At 36.9% G+C, this 19,621-nt stretch overlaps 1 protein-coding gene across 2 annotated transcripts in view; it reads right to left on the reverse strand.

The window, feature by feature from the left end:
• The window catches only part of CYP20A1 (cytochrome P450 family 20 subfamily A member 1), a 53,354-nt gene extending 37,110 nt beyond the window's left edge, over nt 1–16,244 (reverse strand). Inside the window, exons 1-4 of one of the 2 annotated variants that reach the window (XM_006205203.4) lie at nt 16,046–16,244; nt 10,987–11,036; nt 10,200–10,366; nt 7,717–7,859 (exon numbers count right to left, since the gene is read on the reverse strand). In XM_006205203.4, the coding sequence (XP_006205265.2) occupies nt 7,717–7,859; nt 10,200–10,366; nt 10,987–11,036; nt 16,046–16,117 (432 nt within the window). In that variant the 5' untranslated portion in view covers nt 16,118–16,244. Of the gene's footprint in view, nt 1–7,716; nt 7,860–10,199; nt 10,367–10,986; nt 11,037–15,175; nt 15,854–16,045 lie in introns of those variants that run through there. The other variant, XM_072961427.1, reaches the window with a different exon arrangement.
• Between the last annotated feature and the right edge of the window lie 3,377 nt (nt 16,245–19,621).

A 19,621-nucleotide genomic window follows, 5' to 3' on the forward strand; every position in this document is an offset into this window, starting at 1 on the left:
GAAGACCAAAAAGTGGGAGGGTATTCTTCCATATTCATGGATTGGAAGATTCCATAATATTGTGGACAAGGAGTGTCACCTCCCATTCCAATAGACAAAGAATGGTGCCTGCCAGCAAGCCATCAGCCATACAGCTGCAAACTGCCCCCATACCCTGCCATGCTGCACCCTGAGGGGAATTCAGGATGGAGAAAAACAGGATATTGGCCCTAGCCAGTAAAGATGTGTATCTAAGGAATAATTTCAATGAGCCCAGACTCTTGCATCTTCCAATACATAAAAAAGCACTAAAACCACTAACTTGAGATGCCTGACTTTTGTGATGAGCAGTCAGCTTTTGATGTTCAACTACATGGTTTTTTTCTCAGCATAAACTCCTATATATACTGGCTCCTCCTTTACCTCTTCAGAACAGTTCCTCAGAGCTATCTAAGAGACTGTCTCTCAGGTTATGGTCCTCAGTACGGTCCCGGAAAAAAACATAACTCACAACTTTAAGGTTGTACATTTTTCTCCAGTCGACAAAATTTAAAGGTAACTTTACATACATCAAGTGACCTACACAGTCACCTGGTTTATGATAAAGGTAATGTTACAGTACAGTGGAAAAAGGATGAACTTTTCAATAAATTATGCTGGGTCAACTAGACAACCACATGGGAAAAAAATGAATGTTAACCCTCTTCCTCACTCTTAACACAATAATAAATACCAAATGGATTATAGATCTAATGGTGAAAGGTAGACAGTAAAACTTTCAGAACAAAACTTAGATAAATATATTCATGACTTTTGGTTAAATAAAGATTTCTTATATAAGATTCAAAATGCAGTAATCATAAAGGCAAAAAAAAAAAGTTAGACTATACTAAAATTATTCTTTGTTCATCAAAAGACAAGCTTAAGATCATATAAAATCAAGCCACAGTGGAAGATACTTGAGATATATACATATATATATTTATCTCCAACAAAGTTCTTAAATTCAGAATTTTTAAAAACCTCTTAAAATCAATAAAAAGAGAGAAAACCCGAAAGAAAAATGGGCAAAGTATCTGAAATAGCACTACATCAAAGTTAACTATCCAACTGGCCAATAATCAAATGAAAAGATGCTCAGTTGCCTTAGTTTCACGAAAATGCAAATTAAAATCACGAGATATCCCTATACATAAACCAATACCAAGAAATGGTGAGGATGCAGGAAAAGCAGAAGTTTTATATACTGCTGTGGACTATAAATGGTAAAACCACTGAGGAGAACTGTCTGGCAGCACCTACTAATGTATCAATTCTTTTAATTCCTAATGCTATGAGACAAGTAACTGTCCCCATTTTACAAATGAGGGAATGTGTTACAGAAAATAAGTAACATGCCCAAAGCTACACAGCAAAAATCACAGAATTCCTACTTCAACCCTGGCAGCCCAATGAAGAGCCCAAGCTCCCAGCCATTATGCCTCTCTCTATGTAAGGAAGATGGTAAGAAAACATATCTGTGAAGTAACCAACCACGTTCAAGTTGGATAAGAAGGAATCTAAAACCAGAAGATCAATAAACTTCAAAAATAGAAGGTGTTCAGAGAATAAGGGTCAGGATGTGGGACAGAGTAGATTTAGGAGTAAGAGAAATACAGTGATAAATAGTTCATTGTCAGAAACTCAGAGTTTGGGACTGGTTCCAATATTTACCAAAAGGAATGCTTTTAATTAGTATCATTTAAATAGTCCTCTACTACTGGACATTTACACATTTTCCAGTTTCTGCTAGAATAAACAACGCTTCAATTGTCTTCTTCATACATACATCTATTTCCATTTGACTTCCTTAGATATGAAATTTCTGAGCTAAGCAGTTTTTTAAGCTTTTGATATATACTGTCATCCTGCCCCGGAGAAAGCATAGACCAACCTATGCTCTTATCAGCAATCTCAAAGTACCCATTTCCCATACCTTGTACAGCACTAAGTGTTGTCATTTTAGAAAACTGCTGTCAGTCTAATATTTCAACATTGTTTTAACTGGCTTATTTCATTGTTAATTATTGGTAAGCTGTAGATAAGTTTCAAATATTTAATGGCCATTTACACATTTTCCACAGTGTACTGCATGTTTACTTCTTTAGCTGTTTTTCTATTAGGGCTTACATCTTTTTTTTTAATAATATGTAAGAGCTTTTGTACATAGCTGGTTTTTAAATGAAATCCAGGGAATATCTTTCCTCAGTTCTAGGTGACAGATAATCAAACAGTCCTCTGGTGACCTTTCTTCTGTGAGATATTACTAATTCCAAAAAAAAAAAAATCTATAAATGGTATTCCTAAACACCAAATTTGGGACCCAGATGGTGTCCTAAAAACTTATCATGACAATATGATACTTATCAGAGATTGTATTTGTGACCACAGTACCAGATCACTGCTGATTACACAACTAACAGATTAAATGCTTTCAGTCTATGCTGGTAAATTCTTTTTTTTTCCCTCTTTTTAGCCATGACCGTGACAATTTTGTTATCAACACTGTCATCTGAATCACAAAACTGCATTATGATTTGCTCATCCGTTTGTTTTGCACAGTACTCTACAAACAATGCAAGTATTATAAATGATTCATGCAGGATTTCTCTCTAGGTACACACATCTAGTACATCTGCTGAGGATTATGTGAATCTCTTTTACTTTATGAATCTTTACTTTATGAATCTTCCATCTAATCTGTATTAGATGGAAATTCTAACAATCTGTCGATGAGCTTCATTTGATAATGTTACATTCTGACTTATTGGTAGAAATGTCCAAATCTATGATGAATGCTTTCATTTCCAATAGACTTTTCCCTATAATATCCCTTCTAATTTTATCATGTGTGATACATGTACATTTACATAAAAAACAAAACTATCAAACGGCTGAGTAACAGGAATGTGTCCATGCTGGAATATTCTTTCATCAGCTATATTTATATGACATATAAATCACACACATATGACATATAAACTGTAAAGACCCCAAAAATGTATGCTATTAACCTTATGTGACCTGTGTAAGAATACAATATAACTTACAGACTTCTTCAGAATGTTCATATTAAAACAACATTAATTTTAACTAATATAAAATCATAATACAGAAAAATTAAGGTGTGAGACAAAAGGCTACCTTGGGAGAGACTGACAATTCAATGAATAAGATTTTGAAGTACATATCAATTGTTCAGAAAGAATATAAACTTTCTTTTTGAAAAAAGTCTTCAAGTAATTATTCAGAAATTAATGTGAAATTATTAAAAATTTCAGAGAAGCAAATGATTTTTAATACCACTGTGCATTGGGACATTATTGTGACCATAATACTTCAGAAAAGATTTTTTAAAAAGAAAGAGAAAAAGACTAGCTGAGCAAAACTACACCCCAGGGTAGCAGACCCAAGCTATAGAGAAGTAAAGGACCAGACTGACTGGGATCAAATCCTAATCTACTATTTACTAGCTGTATGATCTTGGACAAGTTACCTAACCACTTTGAGCTTCACTTTCTTCATCTGAAAAAAGGGGGAAATAACAATATCTACGTATAAAGTTCTTGTGAGAATTAAATGAGTTCATACAAGCTATTAAACCAATGAGTTTAATAATTTTGGCTACTAATATTATTACTAAGCTGTCAGTTAAGAGGGTTCTGGTCAAGAGTTATAAATTCTAAAATCCAGAAATATTTGTTTAATCAGAATTTAACCCAAAAGTCACAGGAAAATATGAGGCTGGAGCACGCAGAAGAGAGAAGTTACACTCACAGAATGACAGTGGAGGTTTACACACAGCCTTGGAGCAGAGCTGGTCACGGCAGGAAGGAGCCAGAACTCATAGAATGAGGGCTGAGAGGGTTAGAGAAGAGCCAGAACACAGAACTCAGATCTGGACCAAAAAAGAAAAAAGGTTGATTGTGTCAACATGCAGTACAACTTATGCTGGAGTGAAAACTCTGGTCAACAGCGCTGTTCTCTAGCAAGAGGAGGATGCTCTGACTACAGCACTCTTCAGTCACACTCTTGCTGATTAAACATTAATTGGTATTTCTGGCTAATGAATACACTCAGTAACTGGCTTATGCTATTGGGTGGACAATATAAACCTGAAACACATCTCTCACATACAGACCCAGTCAATGAACCAAAGCTTGAAAATATGATGGTAAGAGACATGAAAATTGGGAAATAATTTTCCACCTTGACTTGCTTTTGATCAGACAGGAGGAGAAAAAAAATGGAACACAGAACATCAACAAAAAAGACTGAAAGTTTGGGAAATAGAGCCTATGATAAAAGATTAAAGAACTTAGAATTAGTTTGAAGAAGAGAAGAAAGACTATGGCTTTAAACAATGAAGATTACTGAAAAGAATAAGGTATTTCTATCATCACTGGAAACAAGCAAATGAACTGAGGATCTTTAAGTTGGTCAGTATTCATTCACGGATTTAATAAAATATTTATTGAGGGACTGCTCTACACCAAGAGCCAAGGATATAGCAGTCATCAAAATAGAACGGTGCCTCCCTTCGTGGAGCATACAGCTTATTAGGTGAGAAATATTCAAAGAATCACACAAAATGTAACTACAAACTAGTAAGTTTTGTGAAGGAAAAGCAAAGAGTGTTACGACAGCATCTAAAAGGGGGACCTTCCCTAGGGATAGTGGGATGATCAGAGATGGCTTCCCTGGGGAAGTGACATTCAAACTGAGCTGCAGAATAAATACGCATTAACTAGGTGTGTGGATGTCCAGGCAATGGGAATAGCACATACAGAGGCTTTGAGACAGGCAAGAGCAAGGAACAGAATTAAGAGAAAACCAGTGTGGCTAAAGTACAGGCACAGATGAGAAAGTGGGAAAGGCTAGAGAAGTGGGCAGGCTAAATCACAGTCTTTAAGACATTAAAATTTTCGGGGTTTGTCCCAAAAGCAGAGAGAATTCAGCAGAAGTTTTTGATCAAGGGAGTGATAAAATAAGAACTGCATTTTGAGTAAGTATCTGTTCTCAGGGGTTCTGAACATCCAGTCCACAGATACCAAAGAGTCTGTGCACAGAATCCAGGACTTTATGAACTTGGCGGAGGGGGGGGAAATCTTTATTCTTCACCAACCTCTAAACAAAACTTAGCATTTCCTTTGATTGTAAACTATAGGCCCTTTAAATCTGTCACCAATACAAATCTCAAATATGTTCACACTGTATTATGGTTATTGCAAAACTCTCAAAATAATGGTTTTGTCCCTCCCAACATGATTACTTAAAAATTGTGTGAGTTTTGGGAAGCATTGCTAGATCTTGTTATTTAATACATTAACAAAAAAGCACATATAATATCACAAGCTTTTAAAAAAATAGTATTTTGATAACTATATTGGTTTCTTTTGTAGTTACACATTTTCAAATGTTATTCTCAGAAGGGGTCTATAGGTTTCACTAAAACTGCCAAGGGGTACATGTCATAAAAAAAAAATTTTAAGAATCGCTGCAGAGGGGAGAAACCGGAGAAAGGCAGGGACAAGGCAGAGAAACAAGCAATCCACAGAAGATGATGGAAGCTTAAAGTAGGACAGTGGCAGTGCTGGTGGAGTGACATAGATATTCAGAGAGTAAAATTGACATTAAAGACTCTTTTCAAATATAATTTTCAAAGAATACTTAGTGTTAAGAAATACAAACAATATAACGGTAAATAAAAATGCAGAAACTAAAACTCTCTACAGTATAAGATGATCACAATTCTACTGTACACAGAAAAGACTGGAATTATGGAAACTATTTTAAAATGTTAAACACAGTTATCACTGAGTAATGAACAACAGTATAAATGTTTATATATTCCTTAGGACTTTTTAAAATGTTTCCACATTTTATAAAATGACTATCAGGAAAAAGCAAAATTTCAGTTATTTTTGGACTTTTTTTTAAATTTTATTTTTTATTGAAGTGTAGCTGATTCACAATGTTGGTTTCAGGTATACAGCAAAGTGATTCAATTATACATATACATATTATTGTTTCAGATTATTTTCCATTATAGGTTATTACAAGAAATTGAACATTGTTCCCCGTGCTATCCCTATGTAGGTCCTTGTTTAATTATTTTATATACTATAATGTGTATCTGTTAATCCCAAACTCCTAATTTATCCCTCTCCGTAGAAATTTTTTAATGATGGGAAAATGTTTACGATATGTTATAAAGTGAAGAAGTATGCAAAATTGTACTTACAATATGATCTCAAACATATTAAAAAAATCTATAGTTAATTTATGGGTGATTCTTTATACTGTTAGATTTTCCATGTTTTCTTCAGCAACCATATATTACTTTCATAATTACATTATTTTTAAATGGCACAAATGGATGGATTAGCTTTGGATAGAAGGAAGGATTTTTTTAAGGCTTAAAATGAGAAGAAAGAACAAAGGATTGGGATAAACAGAGTTTGCTGATAGGGGAACAGGATATTAAGTGAGTTCACATGTAACAGACTCAACAGTCTCAGCAAAGCAGGAGGCAAGGACATCTCCAGCAAGCAGAGGGGGTGGGCAGACTGGCAACACTAGAACAAGGGTGAAGGTTTGGAACAGTCCTGTGTGGGCTCAGAGGACTGTCAGGTAGCACACAGGACTCGACTAAGGATCTTTAGAGACAAAAAGGAAATGGTATGTAGTAGTATTGCTCTCAAACTTAGTAAATCATTTGTCAAGCTTCTTGAAAATATCAGCTCCCCTCCCAGTGACTAAGTTTGTCCAAGTAGAGTCCCCATAATCTGCATCTTTAACAAGAGTGTTTCAGGTGAGTTCAGACCATATTTTGGGAAACAATGGTTTAGAGTATGTCAACAAAGGGCAAATCTATTGATACAAAGAATTTCTTCAGGTTCTCTCCATTCCCATCATTCCAACTTACACAGGGAGTCTGGGTGTTGAGATTTTTGTTTTGTTTTAGAATTTCAAAAGAATAAATATCAGCTTGAAAAGACAGGTAAAAAAAGAGTAGCAAAGACAAGACACACCAACTGTCTTCAGGGAAAAAAATTTTTAATTAAAATCAAATTTTAAAGTTTTTTAATTAAAAGTAAAATTTTTAAATAGAAATAATTAATTAATTAATTAATTAATTAGTTAAAATAAGACACACCAGTAGTCAAAAAAATAGACAGCCCCTGACTTAGAATTTTTCAGTTTTACCAAGGTGTAAAAGCAATATGCATTCAGTAGAAACTGTGCTTTGAATCTTTTATTTTGATCTTCTCCCAGACTAGCCATGTGGTACATTACTCTCATAACGCTGGGCCGCAGCAGAAGCTGCAGCTCCCAGTCAGCCATGAGATCATGAGGGTACCCAGCCCAGAAAAGTATAACCATTCTGTACCCAATCATTCTGTTTTTCACTTTCAGTACAGTAATCAATAGATTACATAAGCTATTCAACACTTACTATAAAATAGGCTTTATGTTAGATGATTTTGCCCAACTATAGGCTAATGTAAGTGTTCTTAAGGCAGGCAAGGCTAAGCTATGATGTTTGGTAGGCTGGGTGTATTAAATGCATTTTCAACTTCTGACATTTTTCAACTTACAATGGGTATATCAAGATGTAACCCCATCGTACGTCAAAGAAGATCCATATACTATTATCTGTACGATAGAACTCCAGGCCAAGCTGTATCACCTTACCTTTAGCAGGAGAGCAAAATTACTCTGCAGGGAATTAGTCACACCATTTTCATACAATTTTTTCCTCCTGTGGTTTTCACTCACGTTCCCACAACCAGACTGATACCTTAATAATGACTTTAGCATGGTTTCAAAAGGGTCCGCTGAAAGAGACAAATTAAATGTTTCTAAGTCAAAGTCATCACACAAAAGAAAAAAATCTCCAGCAAAAGAACAGAGATCAGGGAAGTATGAGACTGTAGCTGAGGGTAAGAACAGTTTTTTAAAACAACTCCCTTGCCTTTCCTAAATATGAACAGTTCAAGAGGCAATAAAAATTGGCAAGAATACTATATCCTAACTGGGAATGTCACTGTAAATCATCAATACTTACATAAATTTTCTACTCACATGACAGCAAGATCTTTGATTTTTTTAAAAAAGCTCACTCCACTGACATTAAAGCAAAATTGATTTGAGTATAATCATCAAGTGTTACAGTTAAAATCGTTTAGCTGAGTCTAAAAATTTTTTTCTTTCACTTTTAAGTATTTCTTTAATGACTTGTTTTCACACACATGAAAAAATACTGTCATTGTAAACAATTAAAACATACAGTAAAGTACAAAGAAAATAAATTCATCTAAATCTCACCACACAAAGATACTCACTGTTAAATATTTTAGAGACGTTTCTAGAGCTGTTAACATTTCCTAACAGAGACAGACAGACAGAAAAACCTGTCAGATTTTAGAAAGAACTACCGTTCTTTCTTTCAGAGCACTTCTCCAGTTATTAGTGTGATCACTTGAACACCATTTACATGCTTCTTCCATTTCCCAACACTAGACTGTGAATTCAAGAGGAGCAGAGGCCATGTCTGGTTTTACTCATCTCTATATTTCCTCACAGAGCCACCCTTCCTGTTTGTGGAAACCTTAGTGATTAAGAGCACAAACTCAGGCCAGACTGCCTGGCGTCAAGTCCCAGCTCCATGACTAAGTAGTTGTGTGACCTTGAGCAAATGACTTAACATCTCTGCACCTCAGTTTTCTCTTCTGTAAAATGGGGACAATCACAATACCTACTTCATAAGGTGTTCTGAAGATTAAATCTGTTACAATAGAGCTGGCCTATAGTAACTGCTATCTAAGTATTTAATGAACAAAATAAAATAAATCCGTATTAGCATATTAAGTCCTGAATGTATCCTTTAGTTCAGCCATTAAAAATTTTTAAGTTTGTTTTATTTGTAATTATTTTATTACAAATAATACAAATGTCTTTTCTCATTTATGTGATTATCAACTTATGATAATTCCTGAAGATATTAGTGCTAAGTCAAGGGACACTGCCAACCATCTCTCCAGAGAGTTTGTGAAACATTTACACTCCACATTTCTCCAATCCCTCACCAACAAGTTTTGCCAATATTTTTCACCTCTTCTGGTCAGATAATGAGAATCTCATTTTTATTTGCACACTGGTTATTAGTGAGGCTGCAATCTTTTAATTCACTTTACTGGTATTTCCTGTCTTAATTACCTTGCTTTTGCCCATTTATCTACAATTACATTTTATTTTTATTTTCTTATTAGTTTTTATTTACTTTATACATGTATAGGTGGTAAATAGTTTCCCCATTTCTCGTCTAAACTTTTTCATGGTACCTTTTTATTTTATAGAAATATAATATGTAGCCAACATTTTCCTCTCTCTCTTCTTCATCCTTTCTCTATGTGTTTTTTATTGTACTGAAATTTTTCATTTTTATGTAGACAGATTTACCCATCTTGTGGTTGATAGCTCCTAGATCTCATGTCGTGGTGAGAATGGGCTTAACAGCAACCCCTTCAAAAATTTTTATGTTTAATCATGTTTTCTTCTATCACTTTTATGACTTTAAATTTTAGTCATTTGGAATTTATTTTGACATAAAGACAGAGATTGAGGTTTATTTTTTCCAAATAGCTAACCAGTTTTGCCAAGCCATTAATTACCTTTCCCCTTTATCATAAAATGCTATCTTTATCATACATACTCGGTTTGTCTACTGGACTACCTACTCTATTCCATCAATCTATCTAGTCCTATCACAGGATAAGATTCTTTAAATTCATCAAGCTTTATAATACACGTTCCACCTAATGGTACAAGTATTCCCTTCATTAACAGTCTTTCTAGATGTTTCTTGGCTACTCTTATACCTTTACTCTTCCAGATGCACCCTGGAACTATTTTTTTCAGGTTCCAAAAAAATCCCGTTGGAATTTACATTGGGATTTTTTTTGTATATATTTATAAATTGAGAGGGAAAAATAATCAGTTTACAATACTGTGTCTTACATGAGGTAATGAATATAAAGACTTCAGCATAATGCCTGTCATATAGAATAAAGCAGTTACTAAATGTTAGCTGTTCCTATCCAAGAACAATGTATGGGTCTTTGTTTATAGACACTTAAAAGATAAAGATTAGCTAATTAGAAAGAAAATAAACTTACATGTCTTATTAGGGTTGATATGCTGTTTCAGGACATCAACAGTGCCCAAACTAACCACAAGGCGCCTGCCAAACCAGAAAGAGACCACAGGCCCATATCTCTCATGCAAATTAACCAGGAACTCGTGCAAACTTCCACTGTTCACAATATCTGGAACATTACCATCTCTGAGAAAAGAGCAAAATGATCAGTGATAACTTGGAAGAATCAGAAGAACAATACTAGTTGACTCTGAATTAACTGTGTCAACAGATGAGCGCAAAGATACATGAAATTCAAATTACTGCAAAATCCAAAACAATAATGTTTGACTTCTTACTTTTGGTAGTTATTTAGTTATTTAAATTTGTATTTAGATACAGATTTGTCTGATATTTTGAAATTCTGTAACACTTCACATCAAATAAGAGAGCTACACAAGAAACATCTGACTTAGACACTGGATAACTATCCAATTTTTGCAGCATCTTATTCTGAGATAGCAATGGACATCATCATTGACTATTAAATCATAGGCTTTTAATCAGCTCTGGCAATTTTTCTTACTTCCTTCTATCTTAATCCTGTCTTTCTATTTTCAACACGCTATGGCTAGGGAAAGTGATAGAAATGAAAGGTTTTGATTATGCAGGCTTCCTTTCTGCTCTTAACAAAGTTTAGGCTGTATACTCAGAGATAATATTAGAGAAAACAGAAGAATTAAATAAGCTGAGTAATCTAAAGATATGGTTTAGTTCTGATCCAAAAATTAAGGGTTGACTCTACTTGATTCCAAAAAAATACTCACTTTTCTTCTGTTGGAGTAATACCCGGAATTCCTGCAGCTTGTCTGGAAGCCTTAGGGGAAAATTTTTAAATAGCTTAATATAATGAAGTATCATATATCCCACAAGTCAGATGTGTTTTGCCAAGACATCTATAGGACCTTAAATGATGGCTTTACAATTCAGCTGAAACTCAGGGATTACTGCTGTATTAAAATATAAAAACCAGATTCTTTTTATTGAAAAGAATTATCCTAATATTTCTCCTCTGTATCAATTAAACTAAGGTGTTTGAAGAATTTGACATCCATTCTACATCAATTAACCTAAATCAAGTACATTTTTCTTTTATCTGAGACTATATATATGATCCCATCTGGATTGGCTTTCAAAAAAAAATCAATGTCATGATTATAATAGTTTCATTCCTAAAACAGTTCTCTTCTTTCTAGTCAGAGAATTTACCAAAACATGATGTGATATTCTTTTTTTACTTTAATGTAATTATTATCATCAGGGTCATACAGTCAGTAAGGTTTCTGGTATAGAAATAAATGACAAAATAACCCACAGCACATTGTTAAAGAGAATCTCTGATGAATGAACTGAGGAAAAGTTTGGGGAATTTTAATTTTTTGCAATTTTGTACTGGGTTTATGGTTGCTGTGTTTAGAGGTCAGTGTTATTTGTTATTTTAGAACAAGCATATTACCTTGATGATAAGACTTTTTATAAAATCAGATTTTAATAAATATTTACAGAAAAAAATAACCTAAAATATTTACTCCAGAATCAATTCTGAATTTTGTCAATGATATTGACTAGTACTAACCAGTTTATTTGTTTGGCATTCTGCCCTTTTCTTCCCCCTACTTAACACTATATAAATGAATGATTAATTTTTTTAATTTATTTGAACATCTAAAGGCTAATAACTGTCTGTGTTCTATCATGTAGCCAGAATTGCTTAATTGTTTTCTTGCTATACTGTTGTGAAACATCTAGGCTATTTCTCCTTTTTCTTCCATTTTTTCATTGTTATAGGTACTGCTATGAAAGTCTTTGTACAACTTTACTTCTTTCCTCCTCTGGGGTATGTATGCCAAAAGAGAGATACTAGGTTGAATGGTACTAACTGAAGAGTTTTATAGTTCCTACTAAATCCTACAAGAACACTGCCTAGACAATATTGTCTGTAACTTGCATTTAACTGATGACAATAAAACCTAAAATGTATAATTTTATCCTATAGTCTCATCAATAATGGAAACTTGTCATGTTTAATATTATAGGAAGTAGGGAAAAGGATGGAAAGAACTCCATAATTAGAAAAACAGAAAGTCAGTGGTATTAAAAAACCCTACTTTCTATTTTCTGTGCTGAAATTATTGATTGTAACAAGCTTCCTTATTTCTCTTTCCACATAGTAAGACATAACATTCATCTATCATCTCTTCTTCCTGAAATCCCACAAAATCAAAGTAAAGAAATAAAAAAGGAGGAAATAAGGATGAACAGAATGGGAGAGTAGACAACAGTGGATGAATAATCCAACCAGGTTTTGAAAGTGGTAAGCCTTTGGAGCAGTGATTGATGTAGTTGAGGCCTCCTCTGGGGGTCTGCAGGGGATTCCTGTTAAGAAGCAATTAGATTTGCACTCAGTAACCAGAAAAGCAGGGTAAGACACAAGACTTTAACAATTAGCAAAAAATCAGTATACAGATCCCTTAAACCTCATTCCTATGATCGCCATCCTTCCGGAAGGAGACCTGTAGATTCTAGACTCAGGAACAACAGGCTGGTGGGTGGTGGCCCCTATAATTCTAAGGGAAAATTATTTCCAACCTAGCACTCAAGTGTGAAGCTAGAACAGAAAGATTTTTCAAACAAGCAAGGTCTCACAAAATGTATTTTCCATGCACAATTTCCTAGGAGACTCCTGGAGAACAGTGCACTGCAGCAAATAAAGGAAGTGAAAGGGAAAGAAGGAGAGACTCATGTAGCACCCAGGAAACAGGGTATCCAACTCAGGCAAAGAGAACATCCACTCTGACAGGGAAAGGACAGGAGCTACACAGCCGACAGAGATGGTAACCACTACTGACCCGGGAAGAGTGATGGAGGACTCCAGACGGGTATCTTCATGAGAAAGAAAATACAACTGACGTCTTTGAATATCTGAAAGAGTTCACTGAGTAGTGAAATATGAAACAAATGTTGAAATATTTGGCAAAAACTATTGACAGGGAGGAGTGTATAACCTCTAACAATGTGCAACTACTAAGTACCACTCCTCATCCTGGCTTCCACAGCTCCAACAGCAGGCGTGAAGACAGAGCCTCGGAAGTCTGTGTTCCCTGGATAAGATGGTTCTGCTTCAAATAGCAGAAACAAATAGTGAGTCCCAGAACACCAGAGGAGAAGCTCTCCTGCCCTGTACTATATCCACATCTACCAAATAGCTGAATTGATGAAAGGGATCGCAAAATTGGCATGCATCTGGCAAGACCCTGCAAAACTTCAATGTCCCTGGTAATCGTAGCTTCACTACTGTCCAGAATAATGTTACTACGACCTTTTTCCTTACTTACATTAGACACCACACAAAGCCCAGACTACCATCCCCACGTCTTTCCTCATCCCCCAGACTCTGATTCCTACAGAAGTTTATCCTTTTTCCTGACCCATCTGTCTCCAACTCAAAACTCTATCTGATCTCAGCCACTCATTCCCATAGTTATACACTAGACCTTGACATAACCAGTAACTTCAACATCTCCAGAGTTTTAACATCAAGTATTCAAATCTCCAAGCACCTACTATTTTTCCTTCTTACTAGTTTTAATATCTTGACTCCAAAACTATTTTTACCCCAAAAGGACTTTTAACCCACCCACTCACATACTCACTTTCCATTCTACACAACTTAGATTTCATGGCCCGTTACAATAAACACTCCATTGTCCCATGTCCTGTCATAGTCACCTAGCAAAACATTTCTAATTAAACCCAATATTCTGTCAACTGCCCCTGATTCCACACAGCTGAAGAAAAACAGGTGGGAAAAAAACACAGCCATGGTGACTAGTCTTCTTTTAATTTCATGAGCCTCAACTGAGCTGCCTGGAAATCTCATATTCCTGGTCCCTCACTCTCCTAATCTTCTAGATGGCTATTGTGCTCCTTCACTCTCTTCAAACCCCCTATCCTCACCAATAACTGACAATCCCATTTCTATTTCACTGAAAAAATAAAAGCAACCAGGAGATAACTTCCACACCATAGCTACCTGTCTGCCTACATTTGTGCCCATATATTCTACCTTCCCTTCGATAACTATTGATGAACTGTCTATGCTCCAAATGAAGTGTACCCCCTATCTTCCACACCATCTCTGCTACCACTACCTTGGTCAAGCCAACACCACCTCTCACTGAAATTGTTATAACATTCTCCTACTCTGTCTACTTCCATCCCTGCCCCAGACACATAAGTCTATTCTTAACATAGCAACCAAAATGATTCTTTTAAACTTTAACTGATAAAATTAATTTTAATTCTCTTAAATTTAAAATGTCAAGTCTTCTGTAAAGCCAAGTCCATAAAAATAGCCTACAACTAAAACCTGCCCTTTGCCCCCATGATTCTGACTGTATCCTTCTGAGCAGTTTCTTCTGTTCTTACTCCACTCCAGCCACCGTTACCGTGGTCTCCTTGTTTCCCTGGGACACACCAGGCTTGTTTCTGCCTGAAAATCTGCGCTTGTTCTCTTTGCCTGGAATGCTTTCCCAGACACCTGAATGGCTTACTCCTTCACCGTTCAGGTCTCTTCAAATTTCTCATCTCTTGATCATCCTACTTTAAAATTACAATGGTACCTACTCCCAACTTGATTTAACTCCATAATACTTAACACTAACAAAATACATGTTATTTGTTTACATTGTTTCACCTCACTAGAATACAAATTCCATGAGTGTGGAATTTTCTGTCTGGTTTGTTTACTGTTGTATTCCCAGTACATGGAACCGTGTCTGGCACATAACTGGTTGAAAGAATAAACAGTGTTGCTTCCTAATCAAAGGGCAGTCTCATTTAAGGAGGGTCAAAAATTCAAAACCTGGAGGCAACTAAACGTTTAGTTTCTCACAAAGTAAGATATATTCAAAGTTCCAGATTGTGTCTTGCAATATTCCAGTCTAACCCACTTACCAGCTCTGAAAAGAACACTTAAGGTGCTCTGTCATTGTCAGCGATGTATCTGGCGCTGTTCTGCTGCTTTACAGCTGTTTATATAAAACCACCACTTTGCTTTGCAGATGATTCCCCATCTACTAGCTTCTTGGTTTTCAGAACCACCCTCTAAGGTTGATGACCGCAGAGAAACGGAGAAAGGTTAGAACGTGATTCAAAGATAAGGCACGTGGCTAAGTCAAGCTGACAGCGAACGGGGCCCCCGCTCAGTGCTCTTACCAGGACCCCCTTAGCCTGTGAGGGAGGCCCTGCGAGAAGCAAGACCTGGTCTGGACCTTAAGGACTTTGGATTCCAAGAACGACAGATCTAAAGAAAGAAAAGCAGACAACACAAAAAAACACTGGGAGAATCCTCAGGAAAGGAGAAAGGAATGGAGCAGCCTGGAACTTTCACTCAGACACACCAAAAAAACGGAACTGGGGTTGGCACAGTTATTGCCCAGAAGCCACCAAACCACGTCAGACCCGCCCTGTAACAATGGCGGGGCGCTGCCAGGCGCAGGGAGGCCGGGCCCCCAGGACCAGCCCTCAGCACCCCGGGGGCCGCGCGTCCTTCCCTCGGCTGCCCGGCAGCTGAGCCACCAGCCCGCCTGCCCCGCCCTGAGTCCGAGGGTGGTCGTGCGGCCGCTCCAACCTCAGCGCCGGCCGCGTCACGTGCTCCGGGAGCTGCGCGGAGCGGGGCGGGAGCTGGATGGAGCTGGAGCCCCAGCGGGAGCCTTTCCCTCGGGCCTGCCCCCTGCGGCCCGCGGCGGGCAGAGCGACGTGGGTGCGGGTGGGACCGAGGTTCGGGCGGCGGCCAGAGCCCCTGCGGGCCTAGACGGCGGTTACCGGGTAGAGGTAGAGCACCGCTCCCACCAACGCCAGCAGGAAGGTAACGGCGAAGATCGCGAAGTCCAGCATGGCTCCTCCGCCCGGGAGCCACGTCTCGGCTCCCCTCGCTCGGACAGCAGCGCCTCAGCCTGGCCCGAGCCGAGGAATGCGCGAGTAGGCGGGGGCGCCCGCGGACCTGCGAGCGAATGGGCTGCTGGGGGCGTGGCCAAGCCCGCCCGCGCTGGCGGGAAGAGCAATGGAGCGCCGAGGAGCGGCTGTTAAGACCCAGCCGTCCCGGGAGGCCGGACTCTCAGGGCTGTGACTTCAGGACGGAGCTGCTGGGGAAAGAGGAACCCCGGCTTCCAGAAAACTTCGGAAGTTATCATCGTTCTGCTTTGAGCCCCGTTTTTCCCAGGGATTTAAGACTGATTAAAACCTCTCAACCAGTGGTTCTCACAGTGGGGTCTCTGGACCAGGAGCGGCAAAAGCACGGGGGAACATGCTAGAAATGCAGATTCTCCATCCCACCCCAGACCTGCAGAATCAGACAGCCTGGGAGGGAGAGGGGGACAGCAACGCACTGAGAACCACTGACCTAAGCTGACCTGAACATAGAAGTGTCAGAGTCCTGCTACCCATTTTGGCTTTACCCACATTCTGGGTCGTCCCATATGTAAATCAAGCTTGGGCTTTTTTCTCCTCCATACTGGAGGATCATACAGAATCACTAGTAAGATCAAATATGTTAGGTGAGGAAGGGGCACTGGTGCAGCAGTGTTGGATGCTTTGGGGATCTGGCATATTTGCTCTTGCCCTATGGCCCTTAAGACTTGGTCTGATAAGACTTAGCTAATATTGGGCAGGGTTGGAAAACTGAGACTCTTAAGAGCAAGGTATTAACTTCCATTTTGTTCTGGACATACCTTCTCAAGGATGTCTGTACAGCGAACAACCTTGGAAGGTAGAGATAGTTTCCTTCTGGAATAGAAGGCAACTCTGTTCACTCATCAGTATAATGTATCCCTCCAGGGCAAAGGTCAGGAAGGTTTGCTTGCAGCCCTTTTTATAAAAGATTCAGCTTTCCTAAACTCAGATTCTCCAGCTATGACATTAGATTATAAAACGTATTCTTACGATTTCATCTATAAGTTTACAGTTGTAGGTTTTACATCTATAATTTGCTTCAAGTGGATTTTTAAGGTAGAGATGACAGCTTTTATTCCAGCACCGTTTGCTGAAGGCTGTTCTTTCCTCATTGAATTATTTTGGCACATTTGTAGACAATCAATTCATCATATATATGGCTGTATCAAAAGGGTTTCTATTTTCTTTGGTCTATGTATCTGTCTTTATGCTGGATAGTCCACAATGTCTGGATTACTGTAGCTCTAATTCTTGAAATTAGAGAATGTAAGTCTTCCAACTTTCTTCTTTTTCGAATTGTTTTGACATTCTGGATCCTTTGCATTTCCCTATAAAATTTAAAGTCAGTCTTTGTTTTTTTCAAATCTATTTATTTAGGCTTTAATTTTCCAGCCATACTATGTAATTTCAGTGTACATGTCCTACAAATATTTTCTTACATTTTCTCCTAAGTATTTCATATTTTCAAGCTATTATAAATTATATTGTTTTGAATTTCAATTTTCATGACTGGTATGTAGGAGTACAATCTATTTTTGTATATCGACCTTGTATTTTGTGACTTTGCAAGACTCATTTATTAAAAAAGTTCTAGATTTCCATGTATGTAGATATCTTAGATTTTCTACACACTTAACCACAAAAAGGGATATTTTTACTGTTTCCTTTCCAGTATCATTTTTTTTCTTGCCTTATTGGACTAGCTAGTCTCCAGTACAATGTTGAGTAGTAGTGAGAATATCTATTATGTTATTCCTAATTTAGGGAGAATTCGGTCTTTTATAATTAAATATTATGATAGCTATAGGTTTTTCATAAATATACTTTATTTATGAAAAACCCTTCTATTTTTAGTCTGCTGAGAATTTTTATCTTGAACAGGTGACTTCTGAAATGTAGAACCCAATCTTAAATTCATGGGATGAACCACACTTGGTCATGATGCATTATGCTTTTTACATATTGCTAGAAATGATCTTCTAATAGTCACTTAAGGATTTTTGTGTCATTGTTCATGACAGATAATGGACTGCAGTTTTTTTTATTTTAGTTTCAGGGAGGTGAGGGTGCAAGGTAGAATTATGCATCTCTCAGTATTTTTCTCTCTTCCATGAAGGAGCCTAAATTCTAGATTTCCCCCTTTTCCTCCTTCACCATCCAGTCTCCAAAGTGACTGCACTCTTCTCAATAAGTAGTATCTTCTGAGATTGCTGCCCCAAATCCTACACACTAAGTCCATTTTTTGTATACAGCACTCTGATCCACTCAAACTCTTGTTCAATATATTTCCACTTAGGATGGGCTTTCTCTTTCTGGGAGGTTTTGTGTTTACTTTTAGGTTCAATCTTAGGTCCTTTAATCACCTACTGTTTTTCTGGGCTCTCCCTGCTCTCTATAAAGGCTTACTGTAGAAATTTAAGAGATAACTCTGTTGTAATTTGTTTTTTTATATTTCAATTTTGAAGTATTTTGAAGTTTGTTATCTACATTCTTGATATCTTGAAGGCATGGGGTTTTTTAGGTTGTATTCTTGTTTATCTATAGTTTTTTTGGAGGATGTGTGGAGAGATTTTGACTTAGGTACCTATCATTATCTTAGGCACCTTGTAAATCTAGATTCATCCATTTTGAATCCATTAATTTTCCTTCCAAAATTGTATTGGTTATCTTCTCTTTTTCTTTGTCCTTCTAGGTTTATGTTTTCATCCCTGTAGGTTTATGCCTTCACTGTTCCAACAGAATTTTAATATGGAGCAAAATGAAATACAGTTACTTAAATTCAGTCTATTACCCTTACCTAAAAGTGTAAAGTGTACAGGATTAGGTCAACATCTAGACTGTCAAGAATTGATGAATAAAAGATTTTAATCATGAAAGGAAAGAAATGTTTTTGAAAAAACACAATGTAATGTATTATTTGATTAACTACAAATGATGATTTCCCACTTATGATCATTTCCTGGGGGGTGGAGTGGGGGAAGGTAACATGTTTGTGAGGTACCTTAAAACAAAAAGCTTAATATCTGTTGTTATAGATGACAAAAACTGGTCAATTAAATATTTATCTTGTGCACAGAGGACTGCAAAAGAAGTTCTGCTCATCTGAGAAAGAAGCAGTGATCAATTTGCTGTTTAAACTATACTGTATTCAATCCCTTGCCTACTCAAATATCCAATGCTAAGTTATAATTAGACTATAAATTGAGAATTACAAATCAATTGAAGAAAGTAACATCATTTTTTATTTGATTCAAAACCATTTTCATATACAAATCTAATTATATACAAAATAAGTGTACATTCTTAAAAATTGTTAGAGTACAAATTTTCAAAAGACTAAAAAAGTGCAAAATCTTCAATTATTATCTTCAATCATGCTATACAGAAACAAATCTAATATTAGCTCATATACACACATTGAAAAATTTTAAACTGCATTCAATGTAATAA

This window comes from Vicugna pacos, chromosome 5, assembly GCF_048564905.1.
Source record: "Vicugna pacos chromosome 5, VicPac4, whole genome shotgun sequence".
Classification (NCBI taxonomy): domain Eukaryota; kingdom Metazoa; phylum Chordata; class Mammalia; order Artiodactyla; family Camelidae; genus Vicugna; species Vicugna pacos.